Here is a 17,496-nt window from a genome sequence, read left to right as displayed (position 1 = left end):
AATTAATATTTCATTAATTTGTATGTAAGAGGACTTTACAATATGTCATCAAGTTTAGACCGAGGACCCGTTGGTCAAAGGTTCTGAAAGAAAGGTCCTGATTCCGGCAATAACGAATGGCAAACTTAGGATTAATGCCTCTATTAATTTGATTTTTTCTCATGGTCGAGAAATATATACAGCTGTCTTATTTATTGGACAACATCATTCACCCTCTATATTTAATATTAATTGCTTTTCTTAATCTATTTTTCTGTCTTTTCTGCTACATAATCTCATTTGGTTTTCGATTTTGTGATATGTTTTGGAAGCGGGAGTGTGTGAAATGTGTTGATGCTAATGATAATGCTGAATTTGGTGACACTCCTCAACTAGCAGAGCAGGCAACAGAGCTTCTTCCAACTCAAACTTAATGATTCAAGCTGCCTAAGATTTGCATAACATTCTTGTAGATGCAAATTTCTTCCTCCTTGATCTTAGACAAAATTGCACCTACAAAATAAATAACACCTTTGGTTATGGCCACAAGCCTCACGCGCCCACGATGAATGGGGGGGCTTTGGCCGAAGAACCTCCGATGCCAAAGTTAGAATTTAGAGAGAAAGAGTGTCTAGAGAATTTTGGGATTTTTGCAAGAGTGTTGGCCTAGCTTTTTGGTGAGAATGGGTGCCTATTTATAGGGTTAGGCTTTGCCCAATTTTCCCAATGTGTGGCAGGCCACTAATGAGTTTTGGTGGTTATAGTTTTAGCTTAATTAGCCAACTTATTGGCTAATTAAGTATAAAAGAAATAAACAGGAGGTTACAAAATTGAATAGTTGTGTAAATAGGGTAATAAAATGGAGAAAAGTGTGAAAAGCTAGGGAGAAAGGGGGTGGCCGGTCAATCACTAGTTTTGGGATTGAGTGGGATATATGTTGTGGTTATTTGGATGTTTTAATTGATGTTTAATGGATTAATTGGGTAATTAATCCATTAATTAACCAATTAATATAATTTTGGAATAAATATTTTGGAGGTTACGGGATTTGATGAGATGAATATTGAATTGTTACCTTTTGGAGCATTTTTTAGCTGCTCGCATGTAGCAATCCCGGTGTGCCTCAAGGGTAATTTGGTCATCTTTTACTAAAAAATCCATGTGTTGCATTGTGATTATTTTTTGCTCCACAAATGCCCCCACACCTGCTGGGCTGCTCGTAGGAAAGGGTAGCAGGTGTAGAGATCTTCTTGCTCTAGGAAACTTAAGACTGCTTCCTATTTTGATGTAGATTCACTCTTTAATGTGAAATTAGATCCTTCTAGGAAAGGGAAATAAATTTCTCTCAAAGCCTATTTAAGTCCACCTTAAGTGAGTTGTTAAATCAACTTTGGAGAGCGATTTATTCTACCCTACAAGAGAGAGAAAGCTTAGAGGATATTTGTTCCCCCTCCTCTAGCAATCTTCTACATCTTGTTCGTGCGAAGGACCGTCTTTCGTTGCTTTCTTTGTCTTCTCTGCACCGCACCGATGTAAGGAAAACTTAATTCTCCTTATCTTCTTCTTGGGATGTGTTGCCACGGAGCAGCCGTCGGGGTGGTGCGGCACGTCGGCTGGCAGGTGCCAGGAGTCGGCTTGTCATAGGCCAAGGAGGTGGTGTGGCAGGGGCCATTGTTTGTGTTGCTCGGCTTGATTGAAGCCAAGGATTGGCTCGACATGGGCCGAGGAAGTGGCGTGGCATGGACAACAGTTTGGGCTACCACGTCTGGGCTGCTTACCAAAAATGAGGAAACTGCTTGAGTTTGATTTCTCAGCTGCCGTAGATGGAGCAGTCAAGGATGAAGCTGCCAAGATCGGAGTTGCTAAAGATGAAGTGTAGGATGAGCGAACTGTTAAGTGTAAAAGTGGCTGCTGCTCCCTAACCATTTGTTACTTAACTGATATTTAAGCATTCGATCTTTTGAACTATGTGGCCTTCTTACATTGAAGAGCTTACCCATATGGGTGTCAGGGATTTAGTTTACCCTTTCGCACTGGAGAGCAATTGGTTTACCCTCTCACACTGGAGAGCAATTAGTTTAACCTATCACGCTGGAGAGCAGACCCATATGGGTTTCGGGGAATTGGTTTACCCTCTCGCACTGTAGAGCAATTAGTTTAACCACTCGCACTAGAGAGCAGACCCTTTAGGGTGTCGGGGAATTAGTTTACCCTCTCGCACTGGAAAGCAGACCCTTTAAGGTGTCGGGGAATTAGTTTACTCTCTCGCACTGGAGAGCAATTAGTTTAACCTCTCGCACTGAAGAGCAGACCCTTTAGGGTGTCGGGGAATTAGTTTACCCTCTCGCACTTGAGAGCAATTAGTTTAACCTCTCGCACTGGAGAGCAGACCTAGAAAAGGTTTGGAGCAGACTTATGAATAACTTCTTGAATCTTCATTGAGAATAAAGAAATAAATCAACTGTGCTGGAAAGTAGAAACTGCATAACAAACTGGATATTCTTCGGCTTGTGAAGCCTTGTTTGTCGAGCTGCTTGAATCTTCGAACTTATTTGGAAAAAATCCAAACGTGGTTCATGGGGTGATGGGAACTTCCCCTGCTTGTGTAGGCCGTTTTGTTGACCTGTCAAGATACTCTTCACATCGGCCCTCATTTGTCAGCTTCTCAAGGTACTGCTTCCACTTCAGGCAGTCATTGGTAGTGTGGCCTGGTCCTTGATGGAATGCGCAATATTTTGTATGATCCAGCCTGGTAAGATCGCTTTTCATGGGTGGCGGTAGTTTAAACCAAGGTTCATTCTTGAGCTTGTGAAGAATTTGGCTGATTGGAACTGTGAACTTGGTGAATGTTTCAAGCGCTAAGCCTTCTCTGGTCGGGGAACGTTCCATGTGCTTCTTTTTCGACTCGTTTTTGTTAGACTGCTTGGCCTCGTCCCATAATGCATGCTTTTCTGCCAAAGCATATGAACTTGCTAGGGTCAATTCTTCTCCCATGATCAATTTTCCAAATAAAGAATGTTCGATGGGAAGCCCATTTCTGAATGTTGTCGTTGCTATGTCTTCGTTGTAGCCAACAATCTTAGCCTTCTCCATTTTGAACTTCTTGACATAGTCGCGAATTGTCTCCCGATGGTCTTTTACGATGCTGAAGAGATGGTCGGATGTCCTTTTGATTAAGCGGTTAGACGAATACTCCTTAGTGAAAACAAAGGAAAGTTCGTTAAAACTTCGGATCGACTGCGGCGGTAGAGTGTGAAACCAGTCTTACGCCTCGCCTTGTAGAGTTGTGGCAAAAATTTTGCACATAAGCGCATCATTGTTCCTGTAGAGGATCATGGTACTGTGGTAATACTTGAGATGTCGATCCGGATCTTCGTCTCCCTTGTACGGAATGAAGTGAGGCATAGTGAACCCGCGAGGTGGATCTATCAACTCGATCTCATTCGTGAATGGTGACATGCTTATGTTGGTCATGTCTCGTCGAAGCGCATCGTCAGCAACCTCGTTTCGTTGGAAATTGCACAGTCGTTCAGTTAGGAGCCTATCAACTTCTTCTTGAATTTACCTCTGCTGGGGCTATGGAATTTTCGATTGCCCCCGGTCATGACCTATGGGTTTGGGCCGCTCTTCCCTATGCTTGACTCGTCTATGTCGCGATTGCAGTGCATGTGGCATGTATCCGGCAAGCAAACAGGCCGTTCGCAGGCTGCTGGTTGAAGTTGAGTCAGATTGAGTGACTGCTTCTCTCCATCTGTCGTGCTGCCTACTCCGATGTGAGGTGGAGAATGCTCATTGTGAGCCTAGTTGTGAATGAACATTTCGCCTGGAAGGTTGTCCATGTTGATAATCGGAGTATGACCTCAACCGTGAACGTATGCTCGTCCGTGGGCTTGATTGGGAATGCACGAACGCTTGGAACATGGCTGGTTAAGGGGTTGTTTGCCGGGACGCTGGCGGAGAGGTTCGTCTGCCCTTGTCTTACTTCGGGACACCTCGTCTGGGGCACGTTGGATCTTGGTGCGTTGCAAGAGTTGATTCACCAAGGTCGTCTGTTGTGCAATGGCGCTCGTCAACTCTATGACTTGTCGAGACAAGTGTTGTTCGCCATTTGGATTGGAAGAGCTAGGAAGAAATGTGCCTCCTTGAGCAATGGAAGTGTGGTAGACTCCGGGTGCAAGATTTGAATTGGGAAATGTCAAATCCGCGGAGAAATATGGTGAAAATGCCCCCAGCTTGATGGTTGCTCCAGATAGTTGAGATATTATTGGGCCAACTTGAGCTGCTTGGGAAACCATGGGAGGCAGGGCTGCGGGAGTAGGCTGGATTACAGAAGCAGGCTGGGTCGCGGGAGCAGGCAAGGCTGCAGGAGCAGGTTGGATTACGGGAGCAGGCTGCTCAATGCGTGGTACATGCGAATGCGAGGCTTGGGCTCGAATTGGAAACGCATTGGGCTCACGTTGGGCATGGAGTAACATGGCTTGGGCCGTGGCTTTGGTGGCGTGGGCCTTGGATAACACGGCTTGGGCCGTAGTGGTGGAGCCATGGACCTCGCCGCGGGTGATTGCCATGGTGGCCACCTCGGTGGTTGCCATGGTGGAGCCTTGTGGTGGTGGTGCCGCTCCCTTTAAGATCACGTTTAGTCTCATGGATCGCCGCGGTCCCATTTATTGAATATTGGAATTTTCACTTGTGGAATTTTCTAAATTTCTAGCCATTGTATTTCTCTTTTATGTTTTATCAAAGAATCTTGGCAAATAAAAAATTCTAATAATAAAAACGTACGAAAAATACAAGTGGACTAGAAAATAGAGGAAATAGAGAAAAAACCTTTTTGCGCAAGAGTCTTCTACGAGTGTGAATCTCAACTCTCAATGAAAGCACCAATTTGTGGATGCAAATTTCTTCCTCCTTGATTTTAGACAAAATTGCACCTACAAAATAAATAACACATTTGGTTATGGCCACAAGCCTCACGCGCCCACGATAAATGGGGGGGCTTTGGCCGAAGAACCTCCGATGCCAAAGTTAGAATTTAGAGAGAAAGAATGTTTAGAGAATTTTGGGATTTTTGCAAGAGTGTTGGCCTAGCTTTTTGGTGAGAATGGGTGCCTATTTATAGGGTTAGGCTTTGCCCAATTTTCCCAAGGTGTGGCCGGCCACTAATGGGTTTTGGTGGTTATAGTTTTAGCTTAATTAGCCAATTTATTGGCTAATTAAGTATAAAAGAAATAAACCGGAGGTTACAAAATTGAATAGTTGTGTAAATAGGGTAATAAAATGGAGAAAAGTGTGAAAAGTTGGGGAGAAAGGGGGTGGCCGGTCAATCACTAGTTTTGGGATTGAGGGGAATATATGTTGTGGTTATTTGGATGTTTAAATTGATGTTTAATGGATTAATTGGGTAATTAATCCATTAATTAACCAATTAACATAATTTTGGAATAAATATTTTGGAGGTTACGGGATTTGATGAGATGAATATTGAATTGTTACATTTTTGGAGCATTTTTGAGCTGCTCGCGTGTAGGAATCCCGGTGTGCCTCAAGGGTAGTTTGGTCCTCTTTTACTAAAAAATCCACGTGTCGCCTTGTGATTATTTTTGGCTCAACAATTCCCAAGTTGTAGTTGATGTGCCTGAGTGGTTGAGTGCTTGACTAATGAATGTAACCACTAAGATTTGGATTGTTTTTGGGGGGTAAGAAATAACATTGCTAATTTCAGATTTATGGGTTTGAATTTTTGTCGAGTATGTGATTCTGTGTTCAGTGTGTATTGATTGACTGATGAAAAAAATGTAGCCATAAAATATTGATTTTGACAATTTTGATTCTGAGATTGCCTCTTTATATAATGTACAATTTTTGTAGTTGCCTTCAATGTTATTGTCATTGGCTCGGGTGCTCAAACGATCTATACAATGTCGTTTTGCCAATAATGTGGGTATTGGGTTGAATATCATAGAACTAAACATCTGTAACTATAGATTTGCAAATGTTTGGTAGATAGAGCAATTTGGGAATTTGTTACCAAAACATTGATGGATAACATGTATATCATTTTTTTTACATGAATGTTGAATGTTGAATGCCTTATCATTTTGGTTTTTAACATGCCATTGTTTATCTATATCCAAAATGAGTCTAAATCTTTTCAAATAAATGTTACTTTCTGATTTGAGAAACTGTAATTCACTTTTTATTGATCTTTTCCTATATATTTGATTTACAGAGCTCTTGGGTTGTCAATTATGACTGAAAATTCTACTCCTCACATGGATCATAGGTAAAAAACACTATTTTCTTTTCTTATTACTTTTCCTTCAAATGTGTTTTATTCTGAGATTGTCTCTTTATATATTGTAAATTTCCAGCACATATGCAAACTTCTGAGATTGTCTCTTTATATATTGTAAAAAAACACTATTTTTTTAGTTCATTTTGCTTATCAGTTTATCTTATTTCTTTGAACCAAATGCAAATTCAAATCTTGCATTGTTAAGCCCTGAAATTTGAACAAAAAAACTTGCATGAAATTGAAGTTTTCTCTAATTGAGAACTCATTTTTCTTCTGCTTGAAGTTTTCTCTGATTGATTTCTGAATAATTTAAAAATGGGCATGTTAAATTGTGGGTTATGATTTCAAATCCCGCGGCGGAGTGCGGAAATTTTTTCTAGTATGAAACCTATTTTGCACAACCATTAACAAATTGTTTGCACCTTTACGCAATCTCCATTAGAAAAGCCACAAGTTTCTCAACGAAGCAAATTGGCATCATAATATCCAAAAGGGTGCAAATTAGCCTTTTCTCATTTGTTTTATTTTCTTTTTGAAAACACAAGAAGCAGGTAGCTAGCACCATCACTATGTCTGTCCAAACATCAAATGCCCCTTTCTTTCTTTAAAAAAACACAAGAAGCAGGTAGCTAGCACCATCACTATGAGTTTTAACATGTATTAAACTCATATAACGGTGATAAATAAGGTAGTGAGTATCACCATCATTTAAGTGTAGAGAACAAAAATATTCTTATAATATTGTACGCAAAAGGGGGAAAATTTCCTAATTGCAAAAGCAAAATAGAGGTAATAATTAAAGTGTTTTTAAGCTCTTAATTAATGGTATTTAATTTGCTTGGCAACGAGAATTATTTGGGAGTCAGTCACCTACCGCATGCATGCAAATTGGAGGAGTTCATTCATAAGAAATATATTTAGTTTATGCAAACTTACTAGTGCTATCAAAATCATGAACTGAGATGTATGGAACAAATCAGTGCGAAAGGATAGTTGTTCCTGATTACATGGTGATCGGTTCATGATTTATATGGTTGTTCCTGATTATATGGTGATCGGTCCATGATTTATCTTGAAACCCTTGATCCTATATGTGCTTATCAACTGTTTGTTGTTAAGATTGTATATATGGATATTGGTTATAAAGTTTTGATGTGCAATAGACTGTGAAAACGAAATCAGAACTTTAAATGTTCATATGGTGATTTCATGTTCATCAGTGTCTGCAATATCGATGAGGAGCTTAAATTTGGAAAATATTCTGATCCTTACCGGCGGTGTCAATTACAAGAAGTGGAGAAGGGATATCAATTTACTATTGACTCTCAATGAGTTTGATATAGCAATTGATAGTCCTAGGCCTGTCATAAGTGATCAAAGCACCAAAGCAGAGAGATCAAATTTTGAGAGGTGGACAAGGGCTAACAAAGTAGCACTTTCAATCTTAGAAGCTGGGATGACTGATACAATCAAAGGAGGAATCAAGAAACCAGAACTGGCTGTGGACTATTTGGTTGCAATTGAAAAGAAATTTAAAGAGTCTGAGAAAGCAGAAGTCAGCCAATACATGTCTTTGCTTACTACTTACAAAATTGAGGGTACTGGCTCTATAAGAGATCATATAATGAAAATGACAGATGTTGCCGAAAAGTTGAATTCCATGGATGTGAACATTGGAGAGAAGCAGCTTGTATTCATGATCCTTCAAGCCCTTCCCACAAAGTATGGTCAGTTGAAAGTCTCCTATAGCAAAAGCAAGAGAAAGGCAAGGAGGTTGAAGAAGCAAACTATGTGCAATCTGGAAGAGTGCTAAACAAACTATCATTGCTACATCTACTATGGAAGCCAAATTTGTGGCTTGTTTTGAAGGAATGAAACAAGCTATTTGGTTGAAGAATTTTCTGTCAGGATTGAAAGTTGTAAATTCAGTTAAAAAACCTGTGAGAATGTTTTGTGACAACAATTCAGCCATGTTCTTTGCTAAAATAACAGAAGAACTTCTGCTTCGAGGTTAATGGATTTAAAATATCTTAAAGTAAGAGAGCAAGTAAAGAAAGGGATGATTGAAGTTCAGCACATTAGTACTATTTTGATGACTGCAGATCCTTTGACTAAAGCGCTACCTATTGGAGAATTTCAGAAACATGTATCTCGGATGGGAGTGTTGAAGAGTCTAGATCAGTGGGAGTAATTGGTTTGTTTCGAAGAATTGGCAGGTTGCAGTTATGTGAGTAGCTTAATCTGGAACTGTGCTTGCTATCTTGGTCAGAGTTGATTTATTTAGTTTTATCTAAAGTTTGTTAGTTTCAACTTTTATGTTTTAAATAACGGTCTTTTCCCAAAACTTATTACCTTGGTTTTGAAGTTTTGTAGTTTTGGATGATGGACTTGTTTTAGAGGATGATTTCTTAGATGTTTTGAAAGCAGTTTGTCTATTTTAAGCTTGTGGTTAATAAATCATGTTTAATCAGTATTGTGTTGCTTTTCTTTTGAAGAGTGGGAGCATATTATGTGATTAATTGGGTATATCAGTTTTGTTATGAGTCGTGTTTGTAGTTTGGATATGCGTGAACTTAGAATCAATACTGGATTTTGGTTGTGGTCTATGGTTCTCAGTTTCCATATTTTGAAGTACAATGGAATGATAGTCATAACGTTAGATTCTCATAAGAGGCTCTATGATCACTTCCTATAAATTGGAGAAGTTCATGTCTGGAATTGATCTCATGTTCAAGTGGGAGAATGTAAGAGTATGAACATGGGATTGGATATTTTGACAGTGAATGCTTAAGTCCGATTGGAATAGGAAAGCCTTATGAGAAGCAGTGTGCAAAATCCTTGTTTGTGAAGGATTCTGTTATAGTATGAAAACTGATAAGGATTGGAGAACATAAGTTGTTTTCTATCAGGATTTTAATAGGGAATCCTTGTTAAGTTATGAGAAGGATATATATATGTTGTAACCTCTACTCTCACAGATGCGCACTCGATTAAGTACTAAGCCCTATTCTTAGTTAGAGTTTTAAGCAATCTGACAGATAGGAGAAGGATTACAACGCACAGGGATTGAACAACAGCAGCCATGGCATCTTCCAATGGCAGTTCATCAGGTTAGTGGTATTGCAAAGTTCTTTACATATATGTGTGAGTGTTTTTCATGCTTTCTTGTTTGTGATTTATGCGACTTAATCTTGTTCTTGGTAATATATAGTTTACAAATTATTCTAATCCAGCTCATATTTGGAGCCTTGTTCTTGCTCTCTTTGAGTGTGGTACTGGAGAATTTTCATATACAGCTAATGAAGGACCCATCAATTTTATGCTGCAGGTAAATACCTGTCAATCTTATGCTGCATTCATATCCTTACCAATGCCTACATCCACCGTTGTTTTGCAACTGAGGTTCTGAGGTCTCTGGCAGATCTTGGATGATCCATCACCTACACCTTAAAAACACAAATTTTCATCAGAATTCTGCTCGTTTATTGAAGCCTGCCTGCAAAAGGATGCAGATTGTGAAGCCAAAAATATTCACTAGGCGACACGTGGACTTTTAGACAAAAGATGACAAAAATACCCTCGAGGCATACCGGGTTTCCTACACACGAGCAGTGGAGAATCATCCATCAACCAAGTCAGGAGTACCCAAAATGGGTAACAATTCAAAACCTATTTCATTCCATTTATGTTTTTACCTCATTTTTTCCTTATTCAATTAGCCATTTATTTCAAACATTCCATAACATCCTCAACCAATTAATATAATCAATATATTAAAGGCTAATTACATCACCAAATTAAGCCCAAAAATCACCCTAAAGGCCGGTTATCCCTTCTCCAAAGGGAGCCGGCCATTTCCTTCTTTTTTCACCATAATTTTCCTTTTTTGTGACATTGATTAGCCAATTATACAAAAAACCACCAAAACATTCATTTTATGTTTAATAGCCAAATAAATTGGCTAATTAAACCTAAATCAAACCCAAAAAACCCTAGCCACCTCCTATCCCTATAAATATACTCTCATTTCTCACCAAAAAGCCAATTCCAACACTTTGGCAAAAATCCCAAAATTCTCTAAACACTCTTTCTCTCTAAATTCTAACTTTGGCATCGGAGGTTCTTCGGCCAAAGCCCCCCCAATTCATCGTGGGCGCGTGAGGCTCTTGGCCTTAACCTAAGGTGTTAATTGTTTTGTAGGTGCAAAATCGTCCAAGATCGAGGAGGAAGAAATTTGCATCCACAAATTGGTGCTTTCATTGAGAGTTGAAATCCATACTCGTAGAAGACTCTCGCACAATAAGGTTTTTTCTTTATTTTCTAGTCCATTTGAATATTTTTCATACGTTCTTATTATTAGAATTTTTTACTTGCAAAGGTTCTTTGATAAAACGTATAAGCAAAATATAATGGCTAGAAATTTAGAAAATTCCACGAGTGAAAATTCTAATGTTCAAGAAATGGGATTGCGGAGATCCATGAGGCTAAATGCGACAATAAGTGGAGCAGCACCACCACCACGAGTTTCCACCAAGGGAACCACCACGGTGGTTACCTCGGTAGCCACCCGTGGCGAGGTCCATGGTGCCTTCACCACGGCTCGAGCCGTGCCATCCAAGGCTCACGACACCAAGGCCACGGCCCAAGTCGTGCCATCCAAGTTTGCACGAGCCTGGGCCCAAGCCTCGCATTCGTTTGCATCACATTCTAAGCAGTTTGCTCCCGCCAAGCAACCTGCTCTCGTGGCCCAGCCTGCTCCTGCCAAGCAACCTGCTCTCGCGGCCCAGCCTGCTCCTGCCAAGCAGCATGCTCCCGACGAGCAGCCCACTCCCGCCAAGCAACCTGCTCTCGTGGCCCAGCCTGCTCCCGACGAGCAGCCCACTCCCGTGGCCCAGCCTGTTCCTGCCAAGCAGCCTGCTCCCGACGAGCAGCCCACTCCCGTGGCCCAGCCTGCTCCTGCCAAGCAGCCTACTTCAGTCAAACAGCCCACTCCCGTGGCCCAACCTGCTTCTGCCAAGCAGCCTGCTCTCGTGGCCCAGCCTACTCCCGACGAGCAGCCCACTCCCGTGGTCCAGCCTGCTTCCGTCGAGCAGCCCACTCTCATGGTAGATCATGATCATGTGTTTATACCTGGAAACAAAGAAAGAAATAGTGAACCAAAGTATAAGTAACTAACAACTCACAACTTGAATTGAAACGGGGAAGCCTTCTGATAAAACTTCAGCTTGAGTTGAGTTTGAGGAGTAGACCACGATGGTGGTTTGGAGGTTGATCCACTAGAGGTAGTTTTGCTCTCTGCGCTGCAAAGAGAAGGAGAGTGAGAAAGAGGATCGAGGGGTAGAAGAGAGTGAAGTGGTGCCGATGGAATGACTTCCTCAACGGTGAAAGTTTCGGTATATATATAAAAGCTCCCTTCACTAGAAGACAAAACAGATATTTTCTGTGAACAAAACATCACACGTGAAGCAGTGTAAATTTACCACTTTGCCCTTAAACTTTAATCGAACGTCACTTGCCAAGTTTTGAGCTTTCCATCTGATCCATAGAAAGAAGATATTTTATTAGCAGCAAATTAATAGATACTCAGAGGATCAAAGGTGAAAGTTTCTGTATATAAAGCCTCCTTCACTAGAAGACAAAACAAATATTTTCTGTGACAAAACATCACACTTGAAGCAATGTAAATTTACCACTTTGCCCTTAAACTTTAAACGAACGTCACTTGCCAAGTTTTGAGCTTTCCATATAAGGAAAACGATCATCTTCGGATCCCTTCAACCTAATTTTCTTTATTAAACAATCCGGGTTCTTGAAATTCGATTCAATGGTTACAAAAAAGGGCTCGCTCTAAAAATTATAATAACTTTAGCCGTTGGATCAAATTTCAAGGATCCAGATTGTTTGATGAGGAGAATTAGGTGAAATGGATCCAGAGATGATCATTTCTACATGTAATCCACATAAAGAAGATATTTGTTAGAGAAAATTACATTTTATTCCCTCGAGTTTAAGTGCAATTGCAACCTTATACAACATCTTTAAAACATTTCAATCTCATACATAAACTTATATTTTGTTGCAATTTCATACATCCATTAGTTAAGCCGTTAATTTAACCATTAAATGATGACATGGCAAATGCATGACCCACATATTTAATGACGTGGCATATAAAAATAAGTGATTATCAAAAAACAATTTAAACAAATAATTAAATTAAAAGAAAATAAAAATGGGCTCACCCCTCTTCTCCCACCTGAATAAAGGACCTTCATCTTCGTCTCCTTCATTCTCCACCGCCAACACCCATCCTATACAGCCTCCATGTCAATCCTCCCCCTCCCAATCCCTAAACTCCATTCCCAAATCTTCTAAATTTCTTCTGATTCTTCGTTTTCTCCAGATGTCCTAAAAAAATTTCTCAGTTTTCGCTGTCAATCTGAAAAAAAAAAAACCCAGAAAATTTCCTAGATCCGAAGCTGGTTTTGCATATGAAATAGCTTTTTTTTTTTTACTGGCTCATGAGAAGGGTCGAGATCGAGAGCTCTCTGTGCTCATGGCCTTAATCTTAGGTGCAGCCGCCTCCGTTGTGACACTCGACCGGAAGACCCAGATGGAGAAAACCCAGAAAGACAAACCCCGCGAGAAGGAATCATCCTCATTAACGCATACCGGTGAACGAAGGATATTCGAATCTGGAATCGCTGTTGTAGGGCTGGGTGGCAAGGATGGTCAGCCGCCGGTGTCGAAGGTGTCAATCCACGCCATGTCGTGTGCCAAGATTTGGGAATCATATTTGTTTTCAAATTATTGGTTGTGTAAATTTCAACTTTGATGATGGTGATGCAGAAAGAAGAGATGGCTGGTTGTATGGGATGAATGGTGGTGATGCAGAATGAAGGGGATGGCTGGTTGTGTTGCAGAAAATGAAGAGATGAAGATGAAGGCTTTGCTCGGGTGGGAGAAGAGGGGTGGGCCCTATTTTTGTTTTGTTTTAATTTAAATTTTTATTAAATTGTTTTTTATAATTAATTATTTTTTATATGCCACGTCGTCAAATAGGTGGGGTCATGCATTTGTCATGTCATTAGTTAACGGTTTAACTAACGGATGTATGAAATTGTAACAAAATATAAGTTTGTGTATGAGATTGAAATGTTTTAAAGATGTTGTATTTGGTTGCAATTGCATTGAAACCCAATGGTGTAAAATGTAATTTACCCTATTTATTAGCAAACCTCGTTCACTAACCGATATTTTCTATGACAAAACATCACACGTGAAGCATGTGTAGAATAGCTATGAGTGTTAATTTACCACTTTGCCCTTAAACTTTAAACGAACGTCACTTTTTTGCTACTAGTTCGATTTGGGTTCTGTTTGCGTTCACACGTTAGTAGTGATGAGTACTACTCAAATACAACAAGAAAGGAACCAAAATATGAACTGAGCTTAAACGTCCACATAGGATTTCACTTAGCTCAACATGACCATTTTGTCATTTTGCAACTTCGGGGAAAGAAATTACAACAAAATTAGGGACGGTTGGAACCAAATTTGAGCATTGCCGTGAGTGATGGTTGAGCACAACTTCGAGCAACCTGCAAAATAGTAAATAACCGTGAGCAAGCTTAGGACCGGGGGTGCACCGGGTAAAAGATCTTTGACGGTTAAGTTAGTGAATGATTTTAGACTCAAGTAGTGGGTAAGAGAATTGAATTGTTTAGATTACGTTATATTATAGATGAACCCTAGATGAGTGTATTTATACCGTGGGGAGAGAAATATTTTTAGGATAGAATCTTCGTTCTAAATTGGGAGAATCCTAGAGGATATCTAGAAGTAGATATTGCATCCTAACTTGTGGCGCACACCAATTCCTAGATTGTAGGAACCCCAAGACATAAAATTTGATTGTATCCATATCCAAATCAGATCACGTGTTTTGTGTAACAAGCATGGTCATCCAATAGAGTCGCAGGACTCTGCCTAATGCCCCGGAGTAGATTGATGGTGGCACCACTACTCCTTCTGTTACAGCTCCATCTGGAGCTGTTGAGTCCATAACTAGATTTTTGAGGTAGCTGTATTCGGATTAGCTTTCCTCCAGCCCTGGAAAATTATGGTCCCATAATGGCCTATAACTATCCATCTGAGAGACAACCCGTTTCCTTTGAGGATGGATTGTTATCCGAAGATCATGCTTTTCAGAGTAAGCTGAAATACATACCGTTTTAGTCTTCGATTTTGCTGTGAGCTAGTCTGATTCATTAAAGGGAGATAGTTGAATCGTTCTCGGTTCCATCATGCACCCATTTGAAATCAATTATCATCATGATGCATGCCTCCATTTTGCGCGCATGCTTCTTAAAAGCTACCACGCGTCTCATGTATTAGCCTTGATTCTCGCCTGCATCAATCTCTAGGTTGGCGACTCTTCATTTTTAACGGTGTGATCTTTTCATGATTCGCCTTTAAACAGCCCCTTAGGCCACCTGTGGAGCCATAAATAATTCCAAAAATCCACAATGCGGCATGTGGACTTGTACCCAAGAAAGACAAGATTGCCTTCATTAAATAGGCAGGGTTCTCAAGCATCCCACGCGCAGCTTGGTATCATTGCTTTGTTCCGTATAAGTAACGTTTTCAATGCAATTTAAAGATAAACTATTAAATTGCAAGAATGTATTTGCATTTTTGGGCATGTTTTCTGCACTGAATTTACTATTTCATTTTGGTTTTGGTTCTTATTTTGTCTAACTAAATTAGACTTATTTTTTCTTCAAAAAAAATATTATCTACACTAAGGGGGAGGCGGTAGGATTTAGCCTCACAATGAGCTAGCAATAATGTGATTAAAACTCGCATTTGGTGAGAATCAAACATAAATGATTTCGATTTTGCTAATATATTGTAAAAAATGATCTATGAAGTGCAATTTAGAAAATAAATTGGGAGAAGGGAGTTGGAACCTTCATACCTTTAATTTTTAGTGGGAGTTGGCACCTTCATACCTTTTTTTTTTGGTAGGAGTTGGGACCTTCATACCATTGTTTCTTAGGAAAACTAATGAAAAAGATTTGAAAACTTTGAGTTTTAACGATAAGGACAAAATAAAAGGTAAAGTGAATAGTACCATGATTGACTTTTTAGTGTAAAAATGTGTTTTTCGTTAAAGTAAACAGTACCTTGAACTTTTCGTTAAAGTTCCATTGTTTCTTTCCTTGCGATTTTGACACTTTGTATTCTTTCCTTGTTAAATAAAAGTTTTGAGAATAATTAATAAAGTCTGGTGGTCCAGTGGTAAATGACAGATTGTGAGGTTTTCTTCAAATTAAAAATTGAAGGTCTCGAGTTTGAAACCCACTGCTAGCGTGGAAGCCAGACTTGTGACCAAGAGAAGACTGAAATGGCTCTGTGAGTCTTCCCGGCTCCCGAAAATGGTGGATAAAGTGGATAACTGTAGCTAGTCACAAATTGTCTTCCTTTGTAAGAAAAAAAAAAGTTTGGAACCTTCATACCATTATTTGTTTCTTTGCGATTTTGAAACTTTGTTTTCTTTCCTTGTTAAATAAAAATTTTGATAAAAATTAATAAAGTTTTAAGGCCCTACCATAAAAAAAACGTTAATGGCCTTCGTGTGGAATATCATACTATACAACTATATACATCTTACGGAACAAGATGACAACCTAGGAATTTGACCAGCAGGTCTCTCAATAATAAACCAATTAAGCAAGGAAAATATTTGCTGCATCGGAGAGGCAACTTTTAAGTTGATTGGAAGAATCATGGTCTGTCATTTCTCATAAACAATTAGTTATGACAATAGGAACAACAGTAGGGCACATGATCCATCTTGGAAACATCAATAATTATTTTCAAAACGAAAAGAATCCTATTGGGGTACATTAATGTTTTGGAAAAGGTTTGATTTTTCTTAGAGATTGTTCACACAAGCTAGAAAATTTCTACTTGTTCACTTTAAGAAATATCTGTGTAGTTTGCATCCAACTTAAAGGTTTGATAGTTTAATGTGCCCCATCTTGAAAACATCAAGAATTATTTTCAAAATGAAAAGAATCCTATTGGGGTACATTAATGTTTTGGAAAAGGTTTCATTTTGGTTCTTAGAGATTGTTCACACAGGCTAGAAAATTTCTACTTGTTCACATTAAGAAATATCTGTGCGGTTTGTATCCAACTTAAAAGTTTGATAGTTTAATGTGCCCCATCTTGAAAACATCAAGAATTATTTTCAAAACGAAAAGAATCCTATTGGGGCACATTAATGTTTTGGAAAAGGTTTGATCTTTCCTAGAGATTGTGAACACAAGCTAGAAAATTTATACTTGTTCACATTAAGAAATATCTGTGCAGTTTGTATCCAACTTAAAAGTGTTGTTCATTCACAGATATGTGTTAAATCAGTTTGATAGTTTAATCTACCCACTCTCCGGTACCAGGATTAAATGTCGTCGGGTCTACTATATATTATGACAAAGGTCATAACTTTCACGTAATGAATGTATGGCAGCAATGATGTATAGAGACATCTGACTCTAGCTAACAGGATATCCTGCACATATTTGAAAATCAACATCAACAATGGGATTGTCTATTATCTTCAAGTATTTTAACTGCTAGATATTTAGTTAAAAATACAAAAATTAAGATTTGGTTAAAACACACAAAAATTAGGATTATTAAAAATTTTGAATAATCCTATGCTCCGAAACACCATAACTTTTTTATCAACAGTAAAAAAATGAAGTAGGAAAACAAAATGTGAATAACGAATAATAACAGGTGAATTTAGTTGCACATATATTAGGTGGTTAAAGGGCCTATCAGTTGGTAATTAAATTCTTAATAGCGTGGAGAGTTTCGGATGAGGTAGGGCTGAAGGTTTTATTCTTCACATCAAAAGCATAATGAATCATGTGAGCCCATAAACACCCCTGGGAGAACAACGTTTGGTTTGGTATTGTTGTGCTTTGAAAAAAAACTGCTGTGAGAATAAGCGGCTGTGCTGTATAAGCGACTGTGCTGTAAGAATAAGCGGCTCTGAAATAAATCAGCAGAGTGTTTGGTAAACTTTTTTGTAAAAGTGCTTTTGGAAAAAAAAACAATCTGATAGTGAGTCTTTTCATTAAATGAGCACTGTAGCTCCGTGTGCTTTGAAAAAAAGCCAGTTTTCCAAAGCTGCAAATAGCAGCTTC

General features: G+C 39.1%; 1 protein-coding gene across 1 annotated transcript; it reads left to right on the top strand.

The window, feature by feature from the left end:
* Positions 1–7,236: 7,236 nt before the first annotated feature.
* On the top strand, positions 7,237–8,087 carry LOC126603074 (uncharacterized). Its single transcript, XM_050269829.1, has 2 exons — positions 7,237–7,291; positions 7,495–8,087. The coding sequence occupies exons 1-2, from the start codon at positions 7,237–7,239 to the stop codon at positions 8,085–8,087; spliced, it is 648 nt and encodes a 215-aa protein (XP_050125786.1).
* The last annotated feature ends 9,409 nt before the right edge of the window (positions 8,088–17,496 follow it).

The sequence above is a fragment of the Malus sylvestris genome, chromosome 15 (genome assembly GCF_916048215.2).
Source record: "Malus sylvestris chromosome 15, drMalSylv7.2, whole genome shotgun sequence".
NCBI classification, from domain to species: Eukaryota; Viridiplantae; Streptophyta; class Magnoliopsida; order Rosales; family Rosaceae; genus Malus; species Malus sylvestris.
The sequence above is the reverse complement of the archived record's forward strand: the minus strand, read 5'-3'. Positions and strand labels throughout refer to the sequence as shown.